Source organism: Bos javanicus, chromosome 12, assembly GCF_032452875.1.
Source record: "Bos javanicus breed banteng chromosome 12, ARS-OSU_banteng_1.0, whole genome shotgun sequence".
Taxonomy (NCBI): domain Eukaryota; kingdom Metazoa; phylum Chordata; class Mammalia; order Artiodactyla; family Bovidae; genus Bos; species Bos javanicus.
The window spans coordinates 23,247,228-23,273,096 of NC_083879.1; the positions used below are offsets into that span (position 1 = coordinate 23,247,228).

The window sequence follows — 25,869 nt, forward strand, 5'->3', positions numbered from 1 at the left end:
TCCTGGCAGCTCAGACAGTGAAGAATCTGCCTGCAATGCAGGAGACCTGGGTTCAACCCCTGGGTCGGGAAGATCCCCTGGAGAAGGGAATGGCAACTTGCCTGGAGAATCCCATGGACAGAGGAACCTGGTGGGCTATAGTCCGTGGGGTCACAAAGAGTCGGACACGACTGAGTGACTAACACACATGACACATGATTAGGATAAAGAGGGAGGCTGATATGAGCAAAGGCAAAGAATGATGTGAAAGAGACTATAATATGGCAAGTCTCCTGCCAACCCAAGAATAAACTAGAACAAACTGAAAAAATGGTCTTAATTGGGAGGCTAATATTCAGAACAAACGGGTTAAAAAAAAGATGCAGAAAGAAAAAAGCAGGAAATTATTCATCTTAATAGCTCCAAGTGTTTGGCACACACTCTTATATAAATAAATCTAAAACTTCTTTGAGGTAGACAAAAGTTAGGAATGGACAGAGGTCATGTAAAAAAAGGAAAAAAAGAAAAGAGGCACCGAGAAGAGGACCTATTTTTCTTGCTACCTTTAAAAACATTCTAGTTATTTTTAAGATCCCTTTTGGTAAAGGGCTTAGACACCAGCCACTTTATTCCTGTTTAAGGATTGAGATTAAGCATCTTACAGCTAAAGCAGCGGTCCCCAACCTTTTTGGCACCAGGGACCAGTTTCGTGGAAGACAATTTTTTCACAGACCGGGCAGTGGGGAGGATGGTTTCAGGGTGATTCAAGTGCATCACATTCATTTGTGCACTTCATTTCTAACCTAATGCTGCTGCTGACCAGACAGGCGGTACCAACCTGTCCCCAGCCCAAAGGCTGGGGACCCCTGAGCTAAACAACCAAAGCCAAGTTGGGCCTTTAAAAGAAAGCCTGCCAAGGTTCATAGCAAGGGCGCAATTTTTCATAACTTCTCTACCCAAAACTCATGGTTTTCCTGTCCTCAGTTTTTCAAGTTGGAGCTGAAACTGATTCCCCTGCAAAGACTCTTCAACTCAGACCTGTCGCTCCTCCTTCCAGAAGTCTAATCACTGTCACGTCGTGTGGACTGTAAGCTACTCAAAGGCACGCAGACATCCCTGACTCTTCACCTCTGCATCTTCAGGGCCTGGCGCCCTGTGGGTTCTCGTTAATCAAGATCCCATCTCTCAAGCAGTTTATTGTTTATGAAGCAAATAAAGAGAAAGTTTGTGCTGCTTATATGAAATTCAATAAATTATGCTGCAAACCCATGTTAATTTCTCTGCTTCCCCTCCAGGGCAAACGAGTCTAGAGGGCAAATTACTGGGTTATTACCCTAGTCCCTCTTTCCCATCCTATTCTTCATTAGTTATTTCTTTAAAACATACTTATGCATGTTCTGCTAAGTCGCTTCAGTCGTGTCCGACTCTGTGCGACCCCATAGATGGCGGCCCACCAGGCTCCCCCGTCCCTGGGATTCTCCAGGCAAGAATACTGGAGTGGGTGGCCATTTCCTTCTCCAATGCATGAAAGGGAAAAGTGAAAGTGAAGTCGCTCAGTTGCATCCGACTCTTCACAACCCCATGGTCTGCAGCCTACCAGGCTCCTCCATCCATGGGATTTTCCAGGCAAGAGTACTGGAGTGGGGTGCCACTGCCTTCTCCATATGCGTGTTCAAGTGGAACTAAATCACAAGAATGCCCCACAACCTGGTTCATGATGATATAAAAACATGTGTCTCTCTGACAACGGGGTCAGGCAAAAATAAGGAAACAAATCCTTGTGCCTCAACATCAGTTGAGAGTATCTAACAGCAAATTCGAGAATCTGAGGATCTGAACTTCCAACTAAAAAAACCTCCAGGAAAAAAAAAACCAACCAACAGTTATGAACTGAATAAAGAGAAATACCTATTCACGGGGATGTATTTTTGCACTTGCTTTGCTCCAATTTCAGCTACGTAGACTGCTCCGGTCTCCCTGCTGACTTCTAAGAGATGCGGGGAGACTTGATCGGCCAGCTGGATCGTGCTGACCACAGAGCAGTCGCCGATGTTTCCTACTGGGGGCGCCGCCAGGATTAAGAGCCGGCTCAGATTCAGCTGGGCCACGACCACGTATTTACCATCAGGAGTAAACCTGAGGAGGAGATGTCACACCATCAACCGTGCAAAACTAACATAAATTTTCATTTTTCCAATACACGTACGTATCCCTACGATATTATATCTTAAAAAGACCCACCTGCTGAAGGGTTCTTTTAAAGGACATTTAAAAATTGATCTGACTCTGCCCCTGAGGGAACAAGAGATTTGTGATGATAGACTTAGCCAAAAATGACTAGCTTACTACTTTTTTTTAACTTTTTATTTTGCACTGAAGTATAGCCGATTAACAATGTTGTGGTAGTTTCAGGTGGGCAGAGAAGGGATTCAGCCATTCATATCCATGTCTCCATTCTCCCCCAAACTCTCCTTCCATCCAGGTTGCCACATAACATTGAGCAGAGTATTAAAAATAACACACAAACAAACTAATGGAGAATTGGTGTCAAGCTGGGTCTGAAACTATATAGACTCCAGGTTTTACTTTTTATTCTATGTTTAAAAATACACTGCACCTCAATGGCAGTGGCTGCAAGGGCCAGCCTTTATTATCTCAAACACATGGGAGTTTAACCACTTGCACTCTGCCTGGGGGAGGCGAGGGGGCGGGGTGCGGTTCCTAGATGGTGCTAGTGGTAAAGAACCTGCCTGCCAATGCAGAACTGCCAGAGACAAGGGTTCTATCCCTGGGTCAGGAAGATCCCCTGCAGGAGGGCATGGCAACCCGCTCCTATATTCTTGCCTGCATGGACAGAGGAGCCTGGTGGCTACAGTCCATAGGGTCACAAAGAGTCTGACACGACTGAAGTGACTGAGCACTCTGCCTGAATCTGAAACGTGATTACATGTTCTCTGAGTACTTCTTTCCTTCCCCCTTTTCCCTGCTTAAAATTCACAACAAATATTTTAAACTTTCAGCTAGCTCTTCAGAGAAACTAACAAAAACCAAATCAAACAAGCATTTAAAGACAAAAAAAATGACTACCTGACTGCAGAAGGCCCCTCTTCTGAGAAACAGTTCTTCCACTCTCCCAACCAATCCCCTGTGTCTTTATCAAACACTTGAAGTCTTTTATTGCCTCGGTCAGCCACCCACACCTGCAAACGCAGAAAAGACAGTGACCGGAGAATGTCCACATCATAATGAAAAGGAAGGAAAAAGAAGAGGGGGAGAAAATGACTTTATTTTCAGCAGTTTCATAAGCACTCCCATCGAGGACTTAGAGGACCCCAAAGAAGAGCATGTTAAAGCCCCATTTTCAGATAAGAAATTCAACTGCAGAAAGGTTAAATACTTTGGAGTCAGCTTACAATAGATGGGAAAGCCACACGCGGCCTTGACCCAAAGCCTAGCATGTTCTGGCTGCTATGCTAAGCATCTGGCTAGCTAAACAGCTGGAACACTCCACTGTCATGCAGAGGATCAGGAGACACTGAGAAGCAGTCATTCACTCACTCCTCTAACAAGTGTCTGCTATCACCGAGTCTCACCAGCCTCCTAGTTCCTGGGTCAGCCAACGAGACCAAGATGTGGAAAACCAGGCCGCATCCTTAGGGGCTGAGGCCAGTGGGAAGCCAGCTGTTCACTCGTGCCGCATCCTTAAACTTCACCCGATTTACGAGGGTTTGTTCAAAGTGCCAAAGCACTTAAAGAAGAAGCTTGAGAGATTTTAGTGACATATAAAGCATGATAACAGTAGGTTTCACTTAGGTTTGCGACAGGCTGTCTTGAGTTCTTCAGGGAACTGTTACTGTAATACAGAAAGGTAGACTGGCTCTAAGTGACGTTCAGTGTACTGGGTTTGATGTACACAACCCATGGCATACATACAGTGAAATGGATTTTGTTTTTTGGTTTTGTTTTCTTCTTCATCTTTTGGCTGCCCCAAATAGCATGTGGGTTCCCAGTTCCCCAACCAGGGATCAAACCTGCACCCCCTGTATTTGCGGCATGGAGGGCTAACGACTGGATGGCCAGGGAAGTCTCAGTGAAATGGTTTCTAGTGACATGTGCCCAGGGCTGCAGAGCTATGTAGGAGAGTACGTGGGTATACCCAGTCCTGGAGGAACAGCCCAGATGCCCTGAGATACACACATTCACTAACACACACACACACATCCAGGTGCGCAGACAGGCATATGTACACCAAGATCCATATATATTGATACATGCCCCACCCCCATATAATCAGACAGTCCAAACACAGAGATCAGACCATATATTTACCCGACCAGTGGAATCCACTGTAACACTGTGGGGTATGTTGAACTTAGCAGGTCCTGTTCCATTTTCTCCACGCAGCCAAAGGATCATAAAATCTATAAATGGTAAACACATCTGGTCGGTACAATATGTAGAATGCCTTATGCATTAGCATGTTATATTGTATGTCATGAGTTACAAACTATTCAAGTACACCCTGAGCTGATTATGCCTTCTTGGCTTTCTGTTTATGTAAATGTGTCTAATGTATATGCTTAAAAAAAAAATTCCTTCTCTGTTTCAAGCAATCTGCTTCTTCAACTGGCTTTCTCCACTTAAATTTTTCATAACCCAAATATCATTGTTTAGGGTTCATGCCAACCTCTCCTTCAAATTGGTTCCCCCTCATAATCAATGTTATTTGGTATTACCTTGTCTCTGAGTTTACAAATTACAATTTCACAGGTGGCCATTTTTAATGCCCCTGTATCATATTGAAGATGTCCCTCTCGCCCCCCACCCCCCCCAAAAAAGAGACATGCCCAAGTCTCAAATCTCCAAAGGTGTGAATGTGACCTTATTGGAAACCGGGCCTTTGCAGATACAGTTAAGGATCCTGAGGTGGAGATGATGGGTTTAGAGTGGACCCAGTGACCAGTGCCCTTCTAAGAGAAAAGGGAGGTGTGAAGACACAGGGCACACACAGAAGGCAATGTGAAGACAGAGGCGCTGACCGAAGCTCTGCGCAGTGTCAGACAAATGAGACCCAACCAACTGAGCCATACTCTTAGAGCAGCACACAAAACTAAGCCACGTACCTTGGGACAATTTGATCAACCTGTTATTCAAGCCTCCATCTCCATCCACAATGTAAATATCTCCTGTGTCGTCTACATGTAATTCCGCAGGGTTATCAAACTGCAGGGGGTTCAAACCAGTGCCTTTTTTGCCTGGGGTCCCCAAAACTTGAACAAGATCACCAAAGGAATTGTATTTTTTAATAGTATGACCATAGAATCCTATAAAGACAAATATGCATATTTCACAAATATAACCACTGCACAAACACTTACATTTTTCAAGTAAGCTGAGGGCAAAAAAATTGACAAAATTAAATAGCAATAAAAAGTTTAAATGCTAATAATTAAATATATTATATTCGACAAGCAACAAAGCTTCATTGGTTCTATTCACAGATTAGAATCTCATGTACTCCAAAATTAAGTAGATTCTAAATAAAATAAATACAACCAAAGTGAACTGACTCCTAAAACAGAAGGCTCATGATGTAAAAGTACTGGTACATGACTTTTTTAATCTTATGACTTTCAATAAACATGATTTGGACAACACAATCAAGCTACATCTATGCATATAACTGAATCACTTTGCTGCACACCTGAAACGAACAGAACATTGTTCATCAACTATACTCAGGTGTAAAATTTAAAAAGAAAAAGGAATCATAAGAAAAGAAAATCAAGAAGAACTTGAACAACTTATATCTGAAAACTGTTATTTCTGTTACTCATGGGCACATCTCCAGTTTCAGTAGCTCAATGAAAAAGTTCTTTATAATACAGACACATATATCTATTTTCATGCTAATTTTTAAAGCTTCTTTTTAAATTGAAGTAACATTGGCTTATAACAATACTGACTTTTTTTAAGCCACATTTTCTCCAAGTGGAAACAAATACAATATTTAATCCATTAGCTTTTCTTTCCTAAATAAGGAATAAATCTTTCCATAGAGTTAAAATTATCTTACAAGCAAAGCATAAGCTGGAATATTAATAAACAAGGAAAAACCATAAAGCGGTTAACAGAAACCAACTTGAAGGCATATCAAGACCAACTAAATTGGTACGCATTCAAATGATAAACTGGAAACAATGTGAATCAGCTTGCATTACATCCTATCTTGACTTATTATTATATTTCTTTTGGAGACTTGAGCTAAACTTTGTAGCAGTAATTGAGAGCAAAACAGTAAAGAAAACAAACTTCAAAGTCTCTAAGGAATTGGAAAAAGGATACCCGTAAATAGTGTTTTTTTTTTAAATGGCTAACATGCAGCCATGTTTTAACTAAAGAGCATTTATTCTTTGAAATATAGGAATAAATAGAAAAACTGTCTTCAGATCTGTGCATGGAAAAACAAGCTATAATGGAAAGAATGAAAGCAAACTGTGTGTTCTTTTTATTTCTGGGAACCAGTGAAGTATTTTATAAAAAAAGGATCACATGAATGGAAGGAAGTAAAAAGTAAAGGCCTCCTTTTAACTGTGAATCCCAAAAAGGGGAAAAAAAAAGAAGCAAAAATAGTCAAACTTCAGTAAGGTCTAACAATGAGCTCAGAAGTAACCAAGATTTTCTGATTTAATCAAAATCTTACCATCCAAAATATAGCTTGAAATAAAGGACTCACGGACTAAGGCTCAGAAATCTGGGTACTGAGAACAGATATGGTTTGTGCACTGTTCTCAAAACCTGAGACCTCTTTAATTCCAGAATGGTATCTGAATTAACCCAAAGTGGGGAAACAGAATGACCTTCAAGCCATGAACTTATCTGGCACAAGACTAGAAATATTTTCTTTAAGATCTCTTTCTTTCCTGAAATAATAATACCAGCTTATCTCTTGAATCATCTTATCTTAAATCACAAGCACAGGCAACAGCTATCTCTGAACACTTATCTCACAGCTGTAACTTCAACTGTGCTTACTTTGGCAGCATGCGTGTGTCCTAGGTCACTTCAGTCATGTCTGACTCTCTGCAACTTTATGGACTATAGCTCGCCAGGCTCCCTGGTCCATGGGATTCTCCAGACAAGAATACTGGAGTGGGTTGCCATGCCCTCCCCCAGGGGATCTTCCTACCTTACGGATCAAACCTGAGTCTCTTATGTTTCCTGCATCGACAGGTGGGTTCTTTACCACTAGCACCGCCTGCACACTCTACTAAAATTATTTAATGGAAAGGTTTCAGACATGCTGAAGTCAGCAGGACTTCAGAAGCATTCACACCACCAGCAGTTTCTGCAAATCTTGCACTCTGGGCAAGAAAGCAGTTCTGGTTTCTCAGCAGAATCTCTCAGACAAGTGGTAAAGGAAAACAACAGGCAAAGACCCCATTTATTAGCTTTTAGAGACTACCATTTTATTTGGCTTCACAGAAGTATCTAAGAAGAGCAACTGATATTTTAACATGCAAAAGTCCCATGACAAATTAAAGGAAAGATCACAATAATGATAGCCTCCTTGTTAAATGTCTCAATTATACATAACAATGATATAAAAATTTCAAAAGGCGATTTCACAAATCACTGAATAAATTACAAATAGATTCGGCCACTCTGATTTTAAAATGGACAAGTAAGAAGATGGGCAAAGAGGAGGTTTCTAGCAAGATAATTTAAGAGATATTACTACACATACCACTTCCTACATCCGTGATCCAGACGGATTTTTCCTGTGGTGTACTGGCCGCAAATATACCATGAGGTGTGTCAACTGTATAATTCCAGGATCGTAGGAAATATCCATCCTCTGTGAACACTAATACCTTTGGGATGTTATCCCCTCTCTGAAGGTATACAAAAATAACTGCTTAGATAGGATCAGTTTTAAGGAAGCAATCATTATTTTCACAACGAGAAACAGAAGTCAAAGATTAACCAAGAAATGACGTAATGTTTACAAAACCAAACAATATTAACCTATATCAAGCTCAAAACCAAAACACTAACTTTAACTTAAAAAAACAAACTCCACAATTGGAGTAACATAAACATACATAGATACTTAGTACAGTAACATAGGAAAGCTGTTTTCTTTGCGTTCATAACTTCAAAAACAAAAATCCCAGTTTTACTTACCTGGCCTACATAAACCAATCCGTTGAGGGAGTCAACTGCAACACAAAATGTTGCTCCAGTGAAGTATTCTGAATACTTCGGCCAATCCACATCCAGCCGGTAAAGAATCTCCTCAGCTCTCCAGGAAATTTTAAAAGCCAAGTGCAGATGTGGTGGGAGCTGGGGAGGAAAAGAAAATAAGGAAACTGAGAGTGTACTTACCTGGTGGCTCAGACGGTAAAGAATCTGTCTGCAATGCAGGAGACCAAGGTTCTCTCCCTGGATGGGGCCTGGAGAATCCCATGGACGGAGGAGCCCAGCTGGCTACAGTCCACGAGGTCGCAAAGAGTCAGACACGACCGAACACACACCACATTACAAACTTTTTAACGCTAAGGGGCAACACGTCGGCGGTTCGGCCGCAGATGCAGTTTTGAGACGAGCCAGTGAGAGAACCAGCTCCATCTCCATCCCAAGACCACCTCCCAAGAATGCTGCTACCCGAGAAGCCATTTCCTAACCATCCAGCTCACCCGAGAGGCACAGAACCGCGAATGCAAAACCAGAAGCGCTAGGAAGAAGCCAGCGCCGGCTATGCAGACCCAGAATCTCGTCATGACCGGACGGGAAGACTGGCGAGGGAGAAGGACTGGCAAGCGGCTGGGGGCCGAAGGACAGCCTCAGGCAGTTCGTCGCCGCAGTGAGCTCTTAGCTCCAAAGCGCCTACCCTGGATGCCCGAGGTTTCAGAACCAAAAAGCACCGGACACCAGAGCGAAACACAGTCCCCACTGGGACTCCGCATTCCCGGCGCGTTCCCTCCCCGCTTACGCGTCACAAGCCCCGGGCTTACCACGTGACCGCCCTTCCGCCCATCCTAGCTGTGGACCTTTCCAAGCCACCAAGTCAGGGTGCTGGTGGATATGCCTTAACCACTAGACGTACATTCTTTTACATTCGGACTTACCAATCAAACCCGAGCACAATCAAACTCTAGAATTAAGGGCGTGACCCTCCAAAAATAAGTTTCAGGCTTTGGGAAGGACTTCTACGGCATCCAATTCCGAGATGTACAGGCATCTGACAGGGACACCTACATTCCCACACCAGGACCCCTTCTTGGGCTCTCAGGATAGAGGGGCCTAATCTGGCGGCGCAGAGTTGAGTTGACTCGGGCGCGACGGGCTCCATCGAAGGTCCCCTACGAGCCGGGGGAAGCCGTGGGGGTAACCAGGAAGCGCTCCCGGCGCTGTTGGCGCTGCGGTGTTCGGGAGCCCCCCTACCCGAGACCGTGACCCCCATCGCTCGGCTCCCGGTGCTCGCCGGCCGCCGGCCCGCTCCCGGAAGCGGTGGCAGCTGGTAACAAAGAGCCGGCCAGGCCGCCACTGTCCTGGCTGCGGGACCCAGGAGTCCGGCGGTAGCTACGGGGAGTGAGCGAGAGCTGGGCCATGAGGCCAGCTTCGCCGCGGTGAGGGGCAGCCGAGGCGCTGGTGCGGGCCGAGAAGCTGGTGCCTCCCTCCTCGCCGGCCGCAGGATTCGGGGCGCGGGTGCCTCTGCTTCTCGGGCCGCTACCCCCGGGAAGGCTGCTTCCCCGATCTTCTTCCGGCGGCGCCTGGCCTTGCGCTGCGGGGACAGACGCTCTGCCTCGGGCCGCCGAACGCCGGGTTTTCTCTGCGGGACTCAGAGCACCCGGCTCCTCCCCGAGCGGTCCTGAAGCTTTGTGTAAAGAAGCCGGGGAAGCCTGACGGGTTTTGTTTTGTTTTGTTTTTAATAAAAAGTTTTTATAAGTCCCCATTTTTAGAAATTTTTGCAGACTTTGAAGTCCTCTACCTCTTGCGCATCCTTCCTCCTGCTCCTCGAGTCTTTTTCCTTAGCTGGAAACATTTTTTACTCTCGGAGCGGACCGGGGATGATCGTTTTGTAATTGAAACTGTAACTGTTAAAACCTCGTCGAGATAGTAGTCAAGATGGACAAAAAGTCCTTTGAAATGGTGCTGGATGAAATTAGAAAGGTAATTGCACTTAATTCCTTCAATCTCTGAGTTACGAATTCTCATGATTTGTCCTTTTTGGGGAACTGCGAGCAGATTGTGTAAAATACGGATATAAGGGTTGCAAAACTGGTTGGAATTTTAACGTCTAGTGGTAGGAGTTTGATACGTTTCACGATACGAAACGGAGATTTTTGCTAACTCCAAACTGCTCGAGAATCAGACCGGTATTGCGGAGCTTATATTTAGAGCCCTCGGTTCCCAAGCCCGCCCTACAAATCTTGAATCACTGTATTTTTGGATAAGTGATTTCGTATTTCTGAACCGATTTCCTCATCTTTCAGTAAGACTGACTGAAAACTAAAAATACGTAGAAAGTTTATTTAACGGTGGTTATGATGACAGGATTTTTAAGTTTGAGTGTAAGCAGACTGTTGCCTCGGCAGGACAAAATTAGTATCCTAATAAAAAGTGTGGCATTAAGCTTAAAGGCAGATTCTTAGGAATGGACTTAAATAACTCGCATTTCAAAACTTTTTTCCTTCTGCTTGCCAGGTTTTTGCTTCGTTTTGAGACTATTGTAGCCTACATCCCACCAGACAGCAAAAAATTAAAAAAAATTGGAATGTAGCCTTGAGGCTTTAACAGTATTTTAAGCGCAAAAAGTTAAGCCTTTACAAAATTAAACCTGAAAATACTGACAGACCATTCGTATGTTAATACAGGGTCCTTTGCTTAGAATGTCAGGGCTGTTTCCTCGCCATTTTCATATTTTCAAGACCCTTGATTGAGGCGGAAAGACTTGTTACCTTGTGCACTGGTGATTATTATTTATTTCAGCATATGAAATTATTAATAAAATTGCCTGTTTTTCTTCATTCTGTATAAGGCAAAATGCTGTTTTCCTTCATCCTTTGTTAATGTTTTTTTTTTCAAATTTTCATGTTAGGCTACATTTGTAATGCTATTGAGTATTCTTTTTTTGAATCAAAATAAAATTTCTGCTTTTGCAAATCCAATTTGCCCAATAAAAATCTGCAATAAAAGGTCAGCCTGCTGAGTACATACTTAGAATTTGCCACAATTTGTTAATGAGCTGATGTTAAACTACTGTCTATGAGAAAACAATTTGTTCAGGGAGAGGAGTCGATTTCTTTTGGAAGCTCTAGGGTGTCGGTTTGTATATTCTCTCCCTGCTAAATTGTGGAAAGATGACATGGTAAATACTAATGAAAGGAATAGGAACTTTTCTGGAGATTAAAGTCAAATTCATAACATAAGTCCCTTATTTCTGGTCTGAAATCAAGATGTATCTTTTTCTGCCTGTGCCAAATAATTAGATACATCAACATAGTACTAGGTTATTAAAATAGGATAAAAATATAGTGTATCTAAGTATGAGATTTACTGTTGGCTTTTCAAAATTGCTCTCAGACTTTGTAAGTCAGTTTAAACCAGGTAATCTCTTCCTGAGTGTTAGCATTATGTCTGTAGGTAATACTAGCTGTCACTATTGTCATTTAAAAACAAAGGCATGTAAGAAGACACTAGAAAAAGAAATAGGAAGAAGAAAGGAGGGGGGAAAGCAATATGTAATCTGCTTTCTAAGAAGAGGCTAATAATAATATTCATTATTGAGCACTTAGAGGGTGCTTGTTCCAAGTACTTCCTCCATGCGTTATTTGATTTAATCTGCCGAATAGCTCTGGAGATGTGAGTTCTATACCCCTCATTTTACAGATGGCACTTCTAGTCTCTGGAGGTTAACTAGCCAGCTCAAAGTTACCCAACTGATAAGGGAGGGGGTTCAGTGTTCAAGGTCAGGGGTTCTGACTCCAGCTATGGTGTTGTGCTTGGGGATACAGCTGGGCCTCTCCAGTGCTGATAAAAGAATTAAGACATGACTTGGCATCAACACGGTCCAGGATTTGGGCCAGAAACTTGCTCTTGATTGTGTCCAGTAATGGCAATAATAAACTCCCAAGAGTACATTATCCAGAATCCCATTCCTTTCCCTTTTTCATGAAAATTCAACTACTGAGCTCCCTGCATGTTTCTTTGTTGACTGGTCATGGTGTTCTAGCAGCATGATGCATGTAGAAAGTACAATTATGATTGCTCTGGAATGAATGCAAAGGGATTAGTTCATTTGGGCGGTGGGGTATGATTGACCATATTTTTATATGCTAGAAAGTACTATATACTAGTACTGTCCATATTTCTATATACTAGAAAGTGACCCCTACAGTAAATCTAGTTATGATCTGGCACCATACAAAGGGGATTTAGTGGGTTTTTAATGAGTGGTTGTTACCAGATTGCGACAGTCTGCTATTTCCATCTCTAAGCTTAGCATGTAGCTGCCAGGAGAATCATACATGATTTCCTGTGGCTCTAGATGGTGCTGCGTCAAGGCCACAAACTTCTCTCTGAACTTGTGTCACATTTACTCTTGACTCTTTTAATCCTGAGGTGGGTAGTGATTGGTGTTCCCTTCTGTGGGTGAAGAGGCTCTCAGGGCAATTAAAATACCTCCCAGAGACCACACTGCCAGTTGGTGGCAGGCACACGGGTTGGCGTCTAGGTTCCTATCTCAGTAGAAACACTGAGAGCCTGGACTAGACCTTGTTTTACGCATGTTTCTCTATCAGTTAGTGCATATAGGTGTGCAGTAAATAATTATCTGCTGAATGAGTAATGGCTAGTACATTTAACTTTAAAAATGATGGTTTGGTTGAGTTTGGGGTGATTTAAAACTGCAATCACTTTTACAGGAATACTTAATTTCTATTAATGTAGAAGCTTATCTGTTAAAATTCTACTCCTTTCCTTTGTAGGAGTGAGTAGGGAGGCCAGGGGTTTTCCTGGTGTCTAATTGTATCCCTAACAGCATGGAACCCCAAAGGTAGAATGTCACATCACCATGGTGACTTTATCAGCCTCCTTGTCTCAGGGCTACAGAAGGTCTGCCGCTGTTTGAGTTGCATAGGCAACTTTCATGTATGCATATTGCTGTTCTGCTTACATATATTTATTCTGTTTTTCTGTGTTTTTAGGCTGTTTTGACAGAGTACAAATTAAAAGCGATTGAATATGTACACGGATATTTCTCTAGTGAACAGGTATTCTTTTGTTTATTTAAGCAAAAGCTTTTTTTTTTTAATATATTTTTTTAACAGTGATGTTCTGATTAGTGCCTTTACTTATTTACCTACTGATCAAGTTCAGAATTGCTTTTACTTTGTTGCTCTGTTTATTCAGGAACTTTAGAAGCTTTTGGTTTTAACAGAAAACTTTACATAATTTATAGTTGGCATATTTTATAAGCATACCCACTTTCATCACGATATCATATGCTAAAATGATTTTAAAATGCAGTGTCTGAAAAACACAGTTCAAAGTGTTTATATTCTGAGCACAGTATCATGTCTGTAAACTTCTAACAGTTAACATACCCAAATTTGTACAGTGTTTATGAGTCAGTAATTGCAGAATTCACTGCAATTTATACAACTTGGAACAAATGGTAATATATGTTCTTATGTGAAGCCACAAATAAGAAAAAGAAATAGTGTCTAATAAGTAGTTTCTGTATCTTCCAGAAGACTAATATTATCAAGTGGGATTGTTTAGTGGAAACTTTCACCCAACTTTAGGAGTTTGCTGATTTTGAAAAATAAGTTTGCGTGTATGTACACACATGCGGAGACAGCTGGATTTCCAAGGAATACTTGGAAAATACTTGATAGAGATACGAAGCAGAAATAGAAATGTACATCTGGAGAACAGTTCTGGGAAATGGTGGGAACATGAGTAAGGTAGACAGTGGATGAAACTGTAGATTGAGTTAGTAAGTAAATGCCCCAACTTTTCATCTCTTTCTCAAGACTTTCAAAACTGGAATAACATTAAGACTAGTTCTGCCTCCTAAATTCCTGAGAGCTACTCTGTGATTTGCACATGTTGCTACCTGTTTAATGAGTGGTTTCCAGATGTCCCATAACTTTTCACAGTGCTTTTTTTTGAAATGTAAATGTTTCAGGAAGATTTGTAATTTTACATAGCTGATAGCTTTTCTTTCCTTCTCTTGTATGTGTTTCTGTGTATACGTGTGAAATTTTGTAGAAAACTTCCCATAGTAGAAATTTAATGACTTTGCTACAGTCATTTAAAAATTTTATCAAGCTATTTCCCAAGTGTGGTCTTATAAGCCTACTTACTATAAAGCATATCTCCCATCCTGTATCAGACATGATAGTTTATAAAGTTCTATGGTTGGTGTAGTCCCGGGTAGCATTCACTGTGTGTAGTAAAAACATTATTCCCATAAAAGGAAGGACATGCTCTCTTAGCAAGTTGTATAGAAAGTACACACAGTAACTTGTTTGCTACTTACGTATCTCTCAGTGAGGAGTGAGAAGTGTTTTTACTCTTCTTTACATACCACCCCATTTTCTAGTGTTAACTTTGCTTTGTGGAATAATTGAACCCGTAACATTTTGAGGAACTCAGAGTAAAAGAATTCATTAACCCAGATTTCATTATCCTCTCATCCTGAGTCTTTGTTGTTGTTCCTTTTGGGGTGTCCTTGGAGGCGGTGAACCCGGAGACTGCAGTGCTGTGGTTTCTGCACACCTCTCCCTGGCCATGGCACAGTGTCTCCCTCATTCACTTGAACTTGGCTGGTGGTAGTACGAGAGAGCCTGGTTGGCTGTGCTCTCAAAGTGACTTACTATTTAGAAGCTGCTGGCGTGATTCAGGGTAATTCTCACCTTTTTAGAGAATAGATCTGTGGTCTAAATCAGAATAGTATGCTCTCCACATCTGAGTTAGAGAGTAGAAGTTAGTGGGCCACCACTAACCCACACTACTGAAGACCTTTTTCTATGGTTAAAACTGTCCTTCTCCACTAAATGTTTTAAAGCTTTCCATTCATACTGTATCTTTATATTCCTAAGCGAACATTTTATGTCCATCTAGTACTTTTCCAACTTTCTTTTTCTCCAGGTACTTTCTTCTTTCCCTGCCTTATACATTCCTTTATTTCTAGTCCAAGACTGTGTGCGGCAGTGGGAATGCTCTCTCTCTGCACTAACCACGATGGTAGCTACCAGCTTCACACGGCTGTTGAGCCCTCCCTTACCATGTGGCTTATGCCAGTAAGGAACTGAGTTTTCTCTTTGATTTGGTTTCACTTGATTTAAATGTAAGTAGCTGCACGTGGCTACTCCGTCTCACAGTCTAAACTCTGGTGTCATGCTTATGCCTCGTCATCTGGGCCCAGCAGCACACTTTGAATAACGATTCAGAGTACAGAAGTAAATCTTGTAGAAATGTTTGCAAACACGTTGTCGGTAGAGCTAAATTAGTTCTTTGCTTTTCAGGTGGTTGATTTACTGAGATATTTCTCCTGGGCGGAGCCTCAGTTGAAGGCAATGAAAGCATTACAGCATGTAAGTAATTTATTTTTCCTTAGAATGTAGGATTTTAAGTATTTTGAATTCTCTCCTTGTATTCTGTAATTCATCTCAAGTTGCAGTTTGTTTGCTTTAGTTGCAGGCACTAAATTCCATTATACTTTATTCAAAAATAACTATGTTAAAAACATTAAAGCTTCCCAAATTGTAAAATTCAATCACATGTACTATACTGTTAAATTGTAGAGTTCTAATTGGCAGATTGGAGTAGAAAATATTTCTAGGCAAGCAAAACATAAGATTCAAATTCATAAGTATTTTTATTTTGGAGAAGGCAATGGCACCCCACTCCAGTGCTCTTGCCTGGAAAATCCCATGGATGGAGGAACCTGGAAGGCTGCAGTCCATGGGGTCTCGAAGAGTAGGACACGACTGAGTGACTTCACTTTCACTTTTCACTTTCATCCATTGGAGAAGGAAATGGCAACCCACTCCAGTGTTCTTGCCTGGAGAATCCCAGGGATGGGGGAGCCCGGTGGGCTGCCGTCTATGGGGTCACACAGAGTCGGACACGACTGAAGCGACTTAGCAGCAGCAGCAGCAGCAGCATTTTTATTTACTTCCGTTTTTGTGTGTCTTCACCTTCCTGTATTTAGTCTTAGAAGAATAGTCAGACTGATCTATGCCTGCATTTTTTTAGACCAATGCTGTCCAAATGACCTTTCAGTTACAATACAAATGTTTTGTATCTGCTCTATCCAATATGGTAACTGGCCACATATGTTTTTTGTGCACTTAAAATGTGTCATCTGTCTGAGGAATGGTATTTTTAAGGTCTTTGATTTTCATGTAAGCAAGCAACATGTCTAGTGGCTACCATATGGATGGCACAGTGCTAAAGCCTAGATTTTCAGAGGCTCTGAAGTCAAATGGGGTCTGGATGTATAGAGGATTTCCCTGGGAGTATCAGGCACTGCTAGCTTTAAAGAAATCTGCTGATCTTGAGGGCTTCCCAGTGGCTTAGTGGTAAAGAATCCACGTGCCAGTGCAGGAGAAGCTGGTTTGATTCCTGGGTTGAAAGATCCCCTGGAGGAGGGCATGGCAACCCACTCCAGTATTTTTGCCTGGAAAATCCCATGGACAGAAGGGCCTGGAGGGCTACAGTCCATGAGGTTGCAAAGAGTTGGTACAACTGAGCGAGCACACAGGCACATACAGATCCTTATCTTCCTAAACTAATTTGCTTAAGGAAGTGTCTGGGTCTGTTAGTGCTTCTTCTCTTTAACAATTGCTTTTTTTCTGCTTTATTTAAAAAAAGAAAAGATTGTCTCACTCATTGACCTATCAGCAAGGGTTGAAAAATCTTTCTCTAAGGACCAAAGAAAAGGAGAGCAAAGCAGAGAGCTTCTGTAAAAAATACTGTTGGGGACCTTGGCTTATTTTATCAGAACAGCAAACTCATGACAAAGCTCTGAAGCCACCTTGCCTATCCACCCACCTTAGAATTAAAACTCAGAAGTGGGAATGCTTTACAGGCACACCTTCATGCACTTAGAGACAAAATCAGTCTGATTTCACTGTGTTCATACTGAAGACTGACTTTGACAATTAGGTTACGTTCTGGACATTTTCATAAATTAGCTAAAGCAGTAGATCCAAGGTCTTCAGAAATATATAATAAACTTACATATAAGGAAATCAATCTTTTGCAGATATGTAACCGTCCGATAAAACTTTTAGATGTCTGTTTACAAACACGTAAGGGAGCATGCAGTTTTACTAATTCTTTTGGTGATAACAGGTTCAGTTCAGTTCAGTTCAGTCGCTCAGTAGTGTCCGACTCTTCGAGACCCCATGAATCGCAGCACGCCAGGCCTCCCTGTCCATCACCAACTCCCGGAGTTCACTCAGACTCATGTCCATCGAGTCAGTGATGCCATCCAGCTATCTCATCCTCTGTCGTCCCCTTCTCCTCTTGCCCCCAATCCCTCCCAGCATCAGAGTCTTTTCCAGTGAGTCAACTCTTCAAATGAGGTGGCCAAAGTACTGGAGTTTCAGCTTCAGCATCATTCCCTCCAAAGAAATCCCAGGGCTGATCTCCTTCAGAATGGACTGGTTGGATCTCCTTGCAGTCCAAGGGACTCTCAAGAGTCTTCAATAGTGTTTAAAAACAACTTCAGTTGATTCGATGACACCACCCTTATGGCAGAAAGTGAAGAGGAACTCAAAAGCCTCTTGATGAAAGTGAAAGAGGAGAGTGAAAAAGTTGGCTTAAAGCTCGAAAACTAAGATCATGGCGTCTGGTCCCATTACTTCATGGGAAATAGATGGGGAAACAGTGTCCGACTTTATTTTTTGGGGCTCCAAAATCACTGCAGATGGTGATTGCAGCCATGAAATTAAAAGACGCTTCCTCCTTGGAAGGAAAGTTATGACCAACCTAGATAGCATATTGAAAAGCAGAGATATTACTTTGCCAACAAAGGTCCGTCTAGTCTAGGCTATGGTTTTTCCAGTCGTCATGTATGGATGTGAGAGTTGGACTGTGAAGAAAGCTGAGCGCCAAAGAATTGATGCTTTTGAACTTTGAACATCAATAAGAATTGATGCTTATGTAAGTGGTGTTGGAGAAGACTCTTGAGAGTCCCTTGGACTGCAAAGAGGTCCAACCAGTCCATCCTAAAGGAGACCAGTCCTGGGCGTTCATTGCAAGGACTGATGCTGAGGCTGAAACTCCAGTACTTTGGCCACCTCATGCAAAGAGTTGACTCATTGGAAAAGACCCTAATGCTGGGAGAGATTGGGGGCAGGAGGAGAAGGGGATGACAGAGGATGAGATGGCTGGATGGCATCACTGACTTGATGCACATGAGTTTGGGTCAACTCCGGGAGTTGGTGATGAACAGGGAGGCCTGGCGTGCTATGATTCATGGGGTCGCAAAGAGTTGGACACGACTGAGCGACTGAACTGAACTGAATCTCCTTATGTTGACTTTGATTTCGAATTTCCTCCACTGCTAACATCAATATATAAATTGACCTGCTTTTCAGAAACATAGGTATCCTAGACAAATATTAAATTACGTAACAGTCCATATAATCCTCAAGTGTCACAATGCACATTAACTTTCTTAGAAGTCCTGCAGTAAAAGAACCTGTTAATATTTAACCCATGCCAACATCCGCTGGATCATAGAAAAAGCAAGAGAGTTCCAGAAAAACATCTATTTCTGCTTTATTGACTATGCCAAAGCCTTTGACTGTGTGGATCAAAATAAACTGTGGAAAATTCTGAAAGAGATGGGAATACCAGACCACCTGATCTGCCTCTTGAGAAATTTGTATGCAGGTCAGGAAGCAACAGTTAGAACTGGACATGGAACAACAGACTGGTTCCAAATAGGAAAAGGAGTTCGTCAAGGCTGTATATTGTCACCCTGCTTATTTAACTTATATGCAGAGTACATCATGAGAAATGCTGGACTGGAAGAAACACAAACTGGAATCAAGATTGCTGGGAGAAATATCAATAATCTCAGATATGCAGATGACACCACCCTTATGGCAGAAAGTGAAGAGGAACTCAAAAGCCTCTTGATGAAAGTGAAAGTGGAGAGTGAAAAAGTTGGCTTAAAGCTCAACATTCAGAAAATGAAGATCATGGCATCCGGACCCACCATTTCATGAGAAATAGATGGGGAAACAGTGGAAACAGTGTCAGACTTTATTTTTCTGGGCTCCAAAATCACTGCAGATGGTGACTGCAGCCATGAAATTAAAAGACGCTTACTCCTTGGAAGGAAAGTTATGACCAACCTAGATAGCATATTCAAAAGCAGAGACATTACTTTGCCAACAAAGGTTTGTCTAGTCAAGGCTATCGTTTTTCCTGTGGTCATGTATGGATGTGAGAGTTGGACTGTGAAGAAGGCTGAGCGCCGAAGAATTGATGATTTTGAAGTGTGGTGTTGGAGAAGACTCTTGAGAGTCCCTTGGACTGCAAGGAGATCCAACCAGTCCATTCTGAAGGAGATCAGCCCTGGGATTTCTTTGGAAGGAATGATGCTAAAGCTGAAACTCCAGTACTTTGGCCACCTGATGCAAAGAGTTGACTCATTGGAAAAGACTCTGATGCTGGGAGGGATTGGGGGCAGGAGGAGAAGGGGACGACAGAGGATGAGATGGCTAGATGGCATCACTGACTCGATGGACATGAGTCTGAGTGAACTCCGGGAGTTGGTGATGGACAGGGAGGCCTGGCGTGCTGCGATTCATGGGGTCACGAAGAGTTGGACACTACTGAGCGACTGATCTGATCTGATCCCCTAATCGTGTGATTGGAGTACTTTTTTTTAATAACACTATTCAGTACCATGGACTTCACTAGAAGTGCTGATTGTGACATAACCTAGCACTCCAACTGAGAAATTACGATTGTTTTCTAACTTTTCAAGCAGTGTGTCTCCCTTATTTGTAAATAGCCTCTTTTTATATAGCCTTTCTGTGGAAAGTAGAATATATATATTTTTTAATAGATGAACATATTGAGAGATGTGGATAAGAAAGAGCACATAGGAGAGCTTAGTTCTTCAATTAAAGTAATTACATTGAAAAAGCCTAGTTTTAATCCACATAGTTGTTAGGACTTACTTTTGATTAAGCAGATTTCATCTAATATTTATATTAAGAACATTTAATTACAGTACCCCCCACCCCCAAAAGGCAGATTCTGGCATGAAAATTTCTCATGTTGAAAGTAGAATTATTATTTTTTATTAATAGAAAATGGTGGCTGTTCACCCAGGAGAAGTGGTCAATATACTCAACTGTTTCACCTTCAGTAAAGACAAACTAGTTGCTCTTGAACTGTTAGCTTCGTAAGTATTTCTTCTTCTTTTTACTCAGAAAAATTTGGAAAACTTTTCAAACATCTTTTAACTCATTAGTGTATGTTAATGTGTCAGAATTATATTGGTAAATGGAACTAATGAAATGTATGAAAGCATAGAGCTGAATTCTTATATCTAAGTAGCTAGTGTGCTCATTATACATGATTATAAACTTGTAAAATTAGTGGTGCTTATTGAGTTTAGTTATTTTGATTTGGCTGCGTATCGGTGACTTGCTTTGCCTTCCCACTGGGAATAACTTGAGAGGCTTGTTGGTAAATCCAGAGGACGTATGGCTAGATGGGTTTTCCACGTTCTGACAGTGTATGTATTTTTTTGCTTCCTATACACTTATTCTCTCTGGATCTTGTTTTCCTCAATTGTGAAAATAAGGATCTTATCTACGTGGTAGGGATGCAGATTTTTAATACTATAAAACACCCAGCACAGCATTTGAGAAATGATTGTGAAATAAATTTGAGAAATGAATGTTAGAGAAAAGGAACCTACTCTCCTATAATGTATTTATGAGAGTCTACAAATTGCTATGTATTTCCAGCACATGCAGTTTTTAAGTCCCTAATATATTTATAAATGACCACAAAAACACAAATTTAAAGTAAAACATAAGATAAAACTTCATTTTTAGATCAACCTTGATTTTTATGCATTTACCACAGGGGTTTGTTTTATTGCCATTAGCTCTCCTGACACAGACAGGGTAGATTTGCAAGAATCTCAAAATAGTGATTTTTTTTTTTTTTAATTTGAAATATTGCTTTGTTACTTTCAAGTAGCCAGATAAACATCATTCAGTTACTATATGTACCATATTTATATAAATATGTTAATTACACTCATCAATCAAAACTGAATAACCATACTCTTCTTGTTACATCATGGAAAAAAGCTTACTCACATATATCTGTGTATAAATGTGTGTGTCCAGGTTCTTAAATGAAAAGCTAAATTGTATTTCCTTGGTAGAAACATTGTTGATGCACAGAATTCTCGTCCCATTGAAGATTTGTTCAGGATAAATATGTCTGAGAAGAAACGGTGTAAGAGGGTGCTTGAACAGGTAATTTCCTCAAGATTGCTATGTAAGTGGCATGTGGTTTTCCTGAATGCTGATGAAAAAAACAGTACCGATCTTATTACCCTGCTAACTTTTGATGAATAACCTGACTGCTGTTCTGTGATGGGTTAATAATGACAGCCCTGCAGTCTGTGGTGGGGAACTAGAGCCTTTAGGGGTGAGAGGGGAACACTGGGGTGTGAAGAGATGGTTTGAGAGTGAGAAGCCAGTGGCGACTCAGTATGAGCCTCATGGGGTGTTTTTCTCAATTCCTTGGTAGCTCTGCCATGTCTCCAAGCTTTTGTCTTTAACTTTATGTGTTTAGGAGGAACTGACTCAGATGATAAAGAATCTGCCTGCAGTGCAGGAGACCTGGGTTTGATCCCTGGGTCGGGAAGATCCCCTGGAGAAGGAAATGGCAAACCCATTCCAGTATTCTTGCCTGGAAAAATCCAATGGACAGAGGAGCCTGGCGGGCTACCTTCCATGGGGTCACAAGAGTCAGACACCACTTAGCAACTAAACCACCAACAGGAACTTGACTTATTTGTCATCGGGCTTATTTTCATCAAACTTAGAAAAGATGAATAATTATAAGGCTAAATTCCAGTTTGTTCATTTCAAGTCTCTAATAGTGGGAGAAGTTGTACTTGTCCAAGTCTAGAAAACTTGATTCGTCATTCAAGGTAGTTATTTCTTAGGATTTTGACAGGTGGAAACTGGATTAGAGGTTAGAAACCTGCTCGAGGAGGGCATGGACTGTTCCCCCAGGAGCTGCAGCCCAGTCGTATTTAGTCCTTGCACACAATTTATAGAATCCATCGTCAAGAGGTCTTTGGGTAGGAGTCTACTAGTTGCAACGATAAAAACATTCGGTTACCATTTAAATAATTCCATTTAAGTGAAGTGATTTTACTTACTAATTTTAGTCATGTTCACCAGTGGAAGTGCTGACTGATGTATGAACAGATTGAATGTGATGCTCTTCCTTAATCCATCCTATTTAGCAGGGCTTCCCAATATCCAGAATGCTAAATTTTGTGAGTTTATTTTATGTTTTTTAACAATCCTCCTCTTTGTTATGTTACAGGCTTTCAAAGGGGGCTGCAAAGCTCCTCATGCGATGATATCTTCTTGTGGAACAATCCCAGGAAATCCGTATCCCAAAGGAAAACCTAGTCGCATCAATGGAATTTTCCCAGTAAGCATACTTGTGTGGCTCCATGTGCAACTTCTTTGTATAAAATTGAACACAGTTATGGTATTTAAAGAAAATGCCAGTTGTTGATGCTTCTACCAAGTAAAGGAATTTTACTATGTCAGCAACATAATTCATAGATTTACCACTGAAAGAAAGCTCATACATAAGCTATATTAAAATATTTCTGTAAAATATACAGAACAACAAGCTAGACAGAAAAGAGAGTGATTTGGTTTTGACTTGTTTTGGCAAGTATTTTAGAAGCACTGATTTACATGTAATAAAGGACTATTTCTCAGATTCTCAGTATTCTTCAAACAGTTTCACACTTGTGTGTTTGGGAAATCCTGCATGCAGTGTCTCCTTTTTGGAGAATCACATTGCATAATAAAGTCTCTGAGAAGTCCCACAAGAAAGACACTTATTTTTATGTCACCCAGTGTTCCTCAGATTTCTTTATGAAATAATTTTTTCAAAGAATGGTATATTTTTAATGGCAATGTGACAAATAGCCTTAAAACTTAGTGGATTGAAACAATAAACGTTTAGTGTCTCATGCAGTTCCTCTGGACCAGGAATCTAGGAACAGCTTAGTTTGTTTGGTTCTGGCTCAGGGTTTCTCATGAGGCTGCAGTCATCTGGTCGCTTGATTGGAGCGTGAGCCTGAGCTTCCAAGGTGAGTCACGAACCTAGCAAATTAGTGTTGAGGTTAGCAGGCGGGGGGGGGGTCTTTGTTCCTCAGCATAAGGACATTTCCATAGTGCTGCTCGAATACCTCTAGACACGGCAGCTGACTTCCATCAGAGCAGGTAGTCCTGGAGACGGCCGGCAGAGGCCATGTTGTCTGTTATGGCTCAGTCTTGGGAGTCAAATGCCCTCAGTTCTGGAACATCCTGTTTGTTACATGGGTCAGTCCTGTTCATGTAGGGGGCTGCACAGGGACACGTAGGAGCTGAGGATCACTGGGAGCCGCCTTGGAAACTAGCTCCAAACTAGTATGTACCACTTAGAACACAAACTGTTGGGGGACACATTGTAATAGGGTGTCAGCTTATTTTCGTCTGTTAATTAGAGCAGTCTCGTGTGAGGTCAGTATAAGCGATCACACTTAATAGGTACAGAGAACACCATTTCTTATTACTTATTTTCAGCTGTAATATAAGTACTGTTTTTGATTCTTTGAGCATCAGACACTGTAGCACTGGAGCTGTCTCTGGCTGCTCCTACTGTGCAGTGAAAAAATTAGAACATACTTCTCCTCCTCTGTCTCCCCATGTGTATTGTGTATTTCCTTGAACCTCTGTACGTGTTGTGAGGGCTGCATCAGGATCATGAGCCAGAGCAAGACTGGGGCTGTGCTCCATCCTTACACTCCTGCCAAGTTATGTTCTTTCTTCAGGGTAGCACAGCAAGGGTCTGGATTTGTTTTATTTTTGCTTTGGGGTTTGTATGGGTTTGTTTTGTTTTTAATCTCAATTATCTTTCCTTCTTTTTCTTTTTTTTGAAATAGGGAACCCCTTTGAAGAAAGATGGTGAGGACTGTTCCAATGAAGGCAAAGGAATAGCCGCACGGATTCTTGGACCATCCAAACCAGTATGTTTAGAAAAGAAGTGACAGAACAAGTCTTGATGCTTATATCTGGTTTTCTGTCTATTCAAAGCATAAATTTCATTTTTTGTTGGGCAGTCTAAAGTGCAATAGAAACTCTAGGAAAGTAAATGGGTTCCTAGGGAAATACACTACAATTGGTTAGCCGTGTTAAAGGCCCCTTTGAGGATTAATGGCATATTGTAAAGGTAGACCAGTTGAACTGCTATTAGTGTTTTTTTTTTCTGCAGCCATATTCAGCAGTTCGCTTGGAGACGTGGAGAGTAGAGAGTTCACTTTAACTAAGGTTGACCTACAAGACCTTTTAGAACACCCAAATGAGATGTCCTTTTCATTATAGGGGACTGGAATGCAAAAGTAGGAAGTCAAGAAACACCTGGAGTAACAGGCAAATTTGGCCTTGAAATACAGATTGAAGCAGGACAAAGGCTAATAGAGTTTTGCCAAGAGAACGCCCTGGTCATAGCAAACACCCTCTTCCAACAACACAAGAGAAGACTCTACACATGGACATCACCAGATGGTCAACACCAAAATCAGATTGATTATATTCTTTGCAGCCAACGATGGAGAAGCTCTATACAGTCAGCAAAAACAAGACCGGGAACTGACTGTGGCTCAGATCATGAACTCCTTATTGCCAAATTCAGACTTAAATTGAAGTAAGTAGGGAAAACCCTAGACCATTCAGGTATGACCTAAATCAAATCCCTTATGATTATACAGTGGAAGTGAGAAATAGATTTAAGGGACTAGATCTGATAGACAGAGTGTCTGATGAACTGTGGACGGAGGTTCGTGACATTGTACAGGAGAAAGGGATCAAGACCATCCCCATGGAAAAGAAATGCAAAAAAGCAAAATGGCTGTCTGAGGAGGCCTTACAAATAGCTGTGAAAAGAAGAGAAGCGAAAAGCAAAGGAGAAAAGGAACGATATAAGCATCTGAATGCAGAGTTCCAAAGAATAGCAGAGAGAGATAAGAAAGCCTTCCTCAGCGATCAATGCAAAGAAATAGAGGAAAACAACAGAATGGGAAAGACTAGAGATCTCTTCAAGAAAATGAGAGATACCAAGGGAAAATTTCATGCAAAGATGGGCTCGATAAAGGACAGAAATGGTAGGGACCTAACAGAAGCAGAAGATATTAAGAAGAGGTGGCAAGAATACACAGAAGAACTGTACAAAAAAGATCTTCATGACCCAGATAATCACTATGGTGTGATCACTCACCTAGAGCCAGACATCCTGGAATGTGAAGTCAAGTGGGCCTTAGAAAGCATCACTAGGAAGAAAGCTAGTGGAGGTGAAAAAGATCGGAATTCCAGACCACCTGACCTGCCTCTTGAGAAACCTATATGCAGGTTAGGAAGCAACAGAACTGGACATGGAACAACAGACTGGTTCCAAATAGGAAAAGGAGTACGTCAAGGCTGTATATTGTCACCCTGCTTATTTAACTTATATGCAGAGTACATCATGAGAAATGCTGGGCTGGAAGAAGCACAAGCTAGAATTAAAATTGCTGGGAGAAATATCAGT

General features: G+C 41.5%; 2 protein-coding genes across 3 annotated transcripts in view; one reads left to right on the plus strand and one right to left on the minus strand.

The window, feature by feature from the left end:
• Positions 1-8,972, minus strand: part of NHLRC3 (NHL repeat containing 3) — a 41,008-nt gene extending 32,036 nt beyond the window's left edge. Inside the window, exons 1-7 of the mRNA XM_061434719.1 lie at positions 8,679-8,972; positions 8,167-8,325; positions 7,727-7,874; positions 5,103-5,303; positions 4,309-4,400; positions 3,067-3,179; positions 1,888-2,115 (exon numbers count right to left, since the gene is read on the minus strand). Coding sequence (XP_061290703.1) covers positions 1,888-2,115; positions 3,067-3,179; positions 4,309-4,400; positions 5,103-5,303; positions 7,727-7,874; positions 8,167-8,325; positions 8,679-8,762 — 1,025 coding nt within the window. The 5' untranslated portion in view covers positions 8,763-8,972. The remainder of the gene's footprint in view (positions 1-1,887; positions 2,116-3,066; positions 3,180-4,308; positions 4,401-5,102; positions 5,304-7,726; positions 7,875-8,166; positions 8,326-8,678) is intronic.
• A 1,091-nt stretch (positions 8,973-10,063) lies between these two features.
• Positions 10,064-25,869, plus strand: part of PROSER1 (proline and serine rich 1) — a 30,892-nt gene continuing 15,086 nt past the window's right edge. The window contains exons 1-7 of one of the 2 annotated variants that reach the window (XM_061434717.1): positions 10,064-10,155; positions 13,191-13,256; positions 15,519-15,587; positions 20,334-20,428; positions 21,428-21,521; positions 22,609-22,719; positions 24,230-24,313. In XM_061434717.1, coding sequence (XP_061290701.1) covers positions 10,111-10,155; positions 13,191-13,256; positions 15,519-15,587; positions 20,334-20,428; positions 21,428-21,521; positions 22,609-22,719; positions 24,230-24,313 — 564 coding nt within the window. In that variant the 5' untranslated portion in view covers positions 10,064-10,110. The remainder of the gene's footprint in view (positions 10,156-13,190; positions 13,257-15,518; positions 15,588-20,333; positions 20,429-21,427; positions 21,522-22,608; positions 22,720-24,229; positions 24,314-25,869) is intronic. The other variant, XM_061434718.1, reaches the window with a different exon arrangement.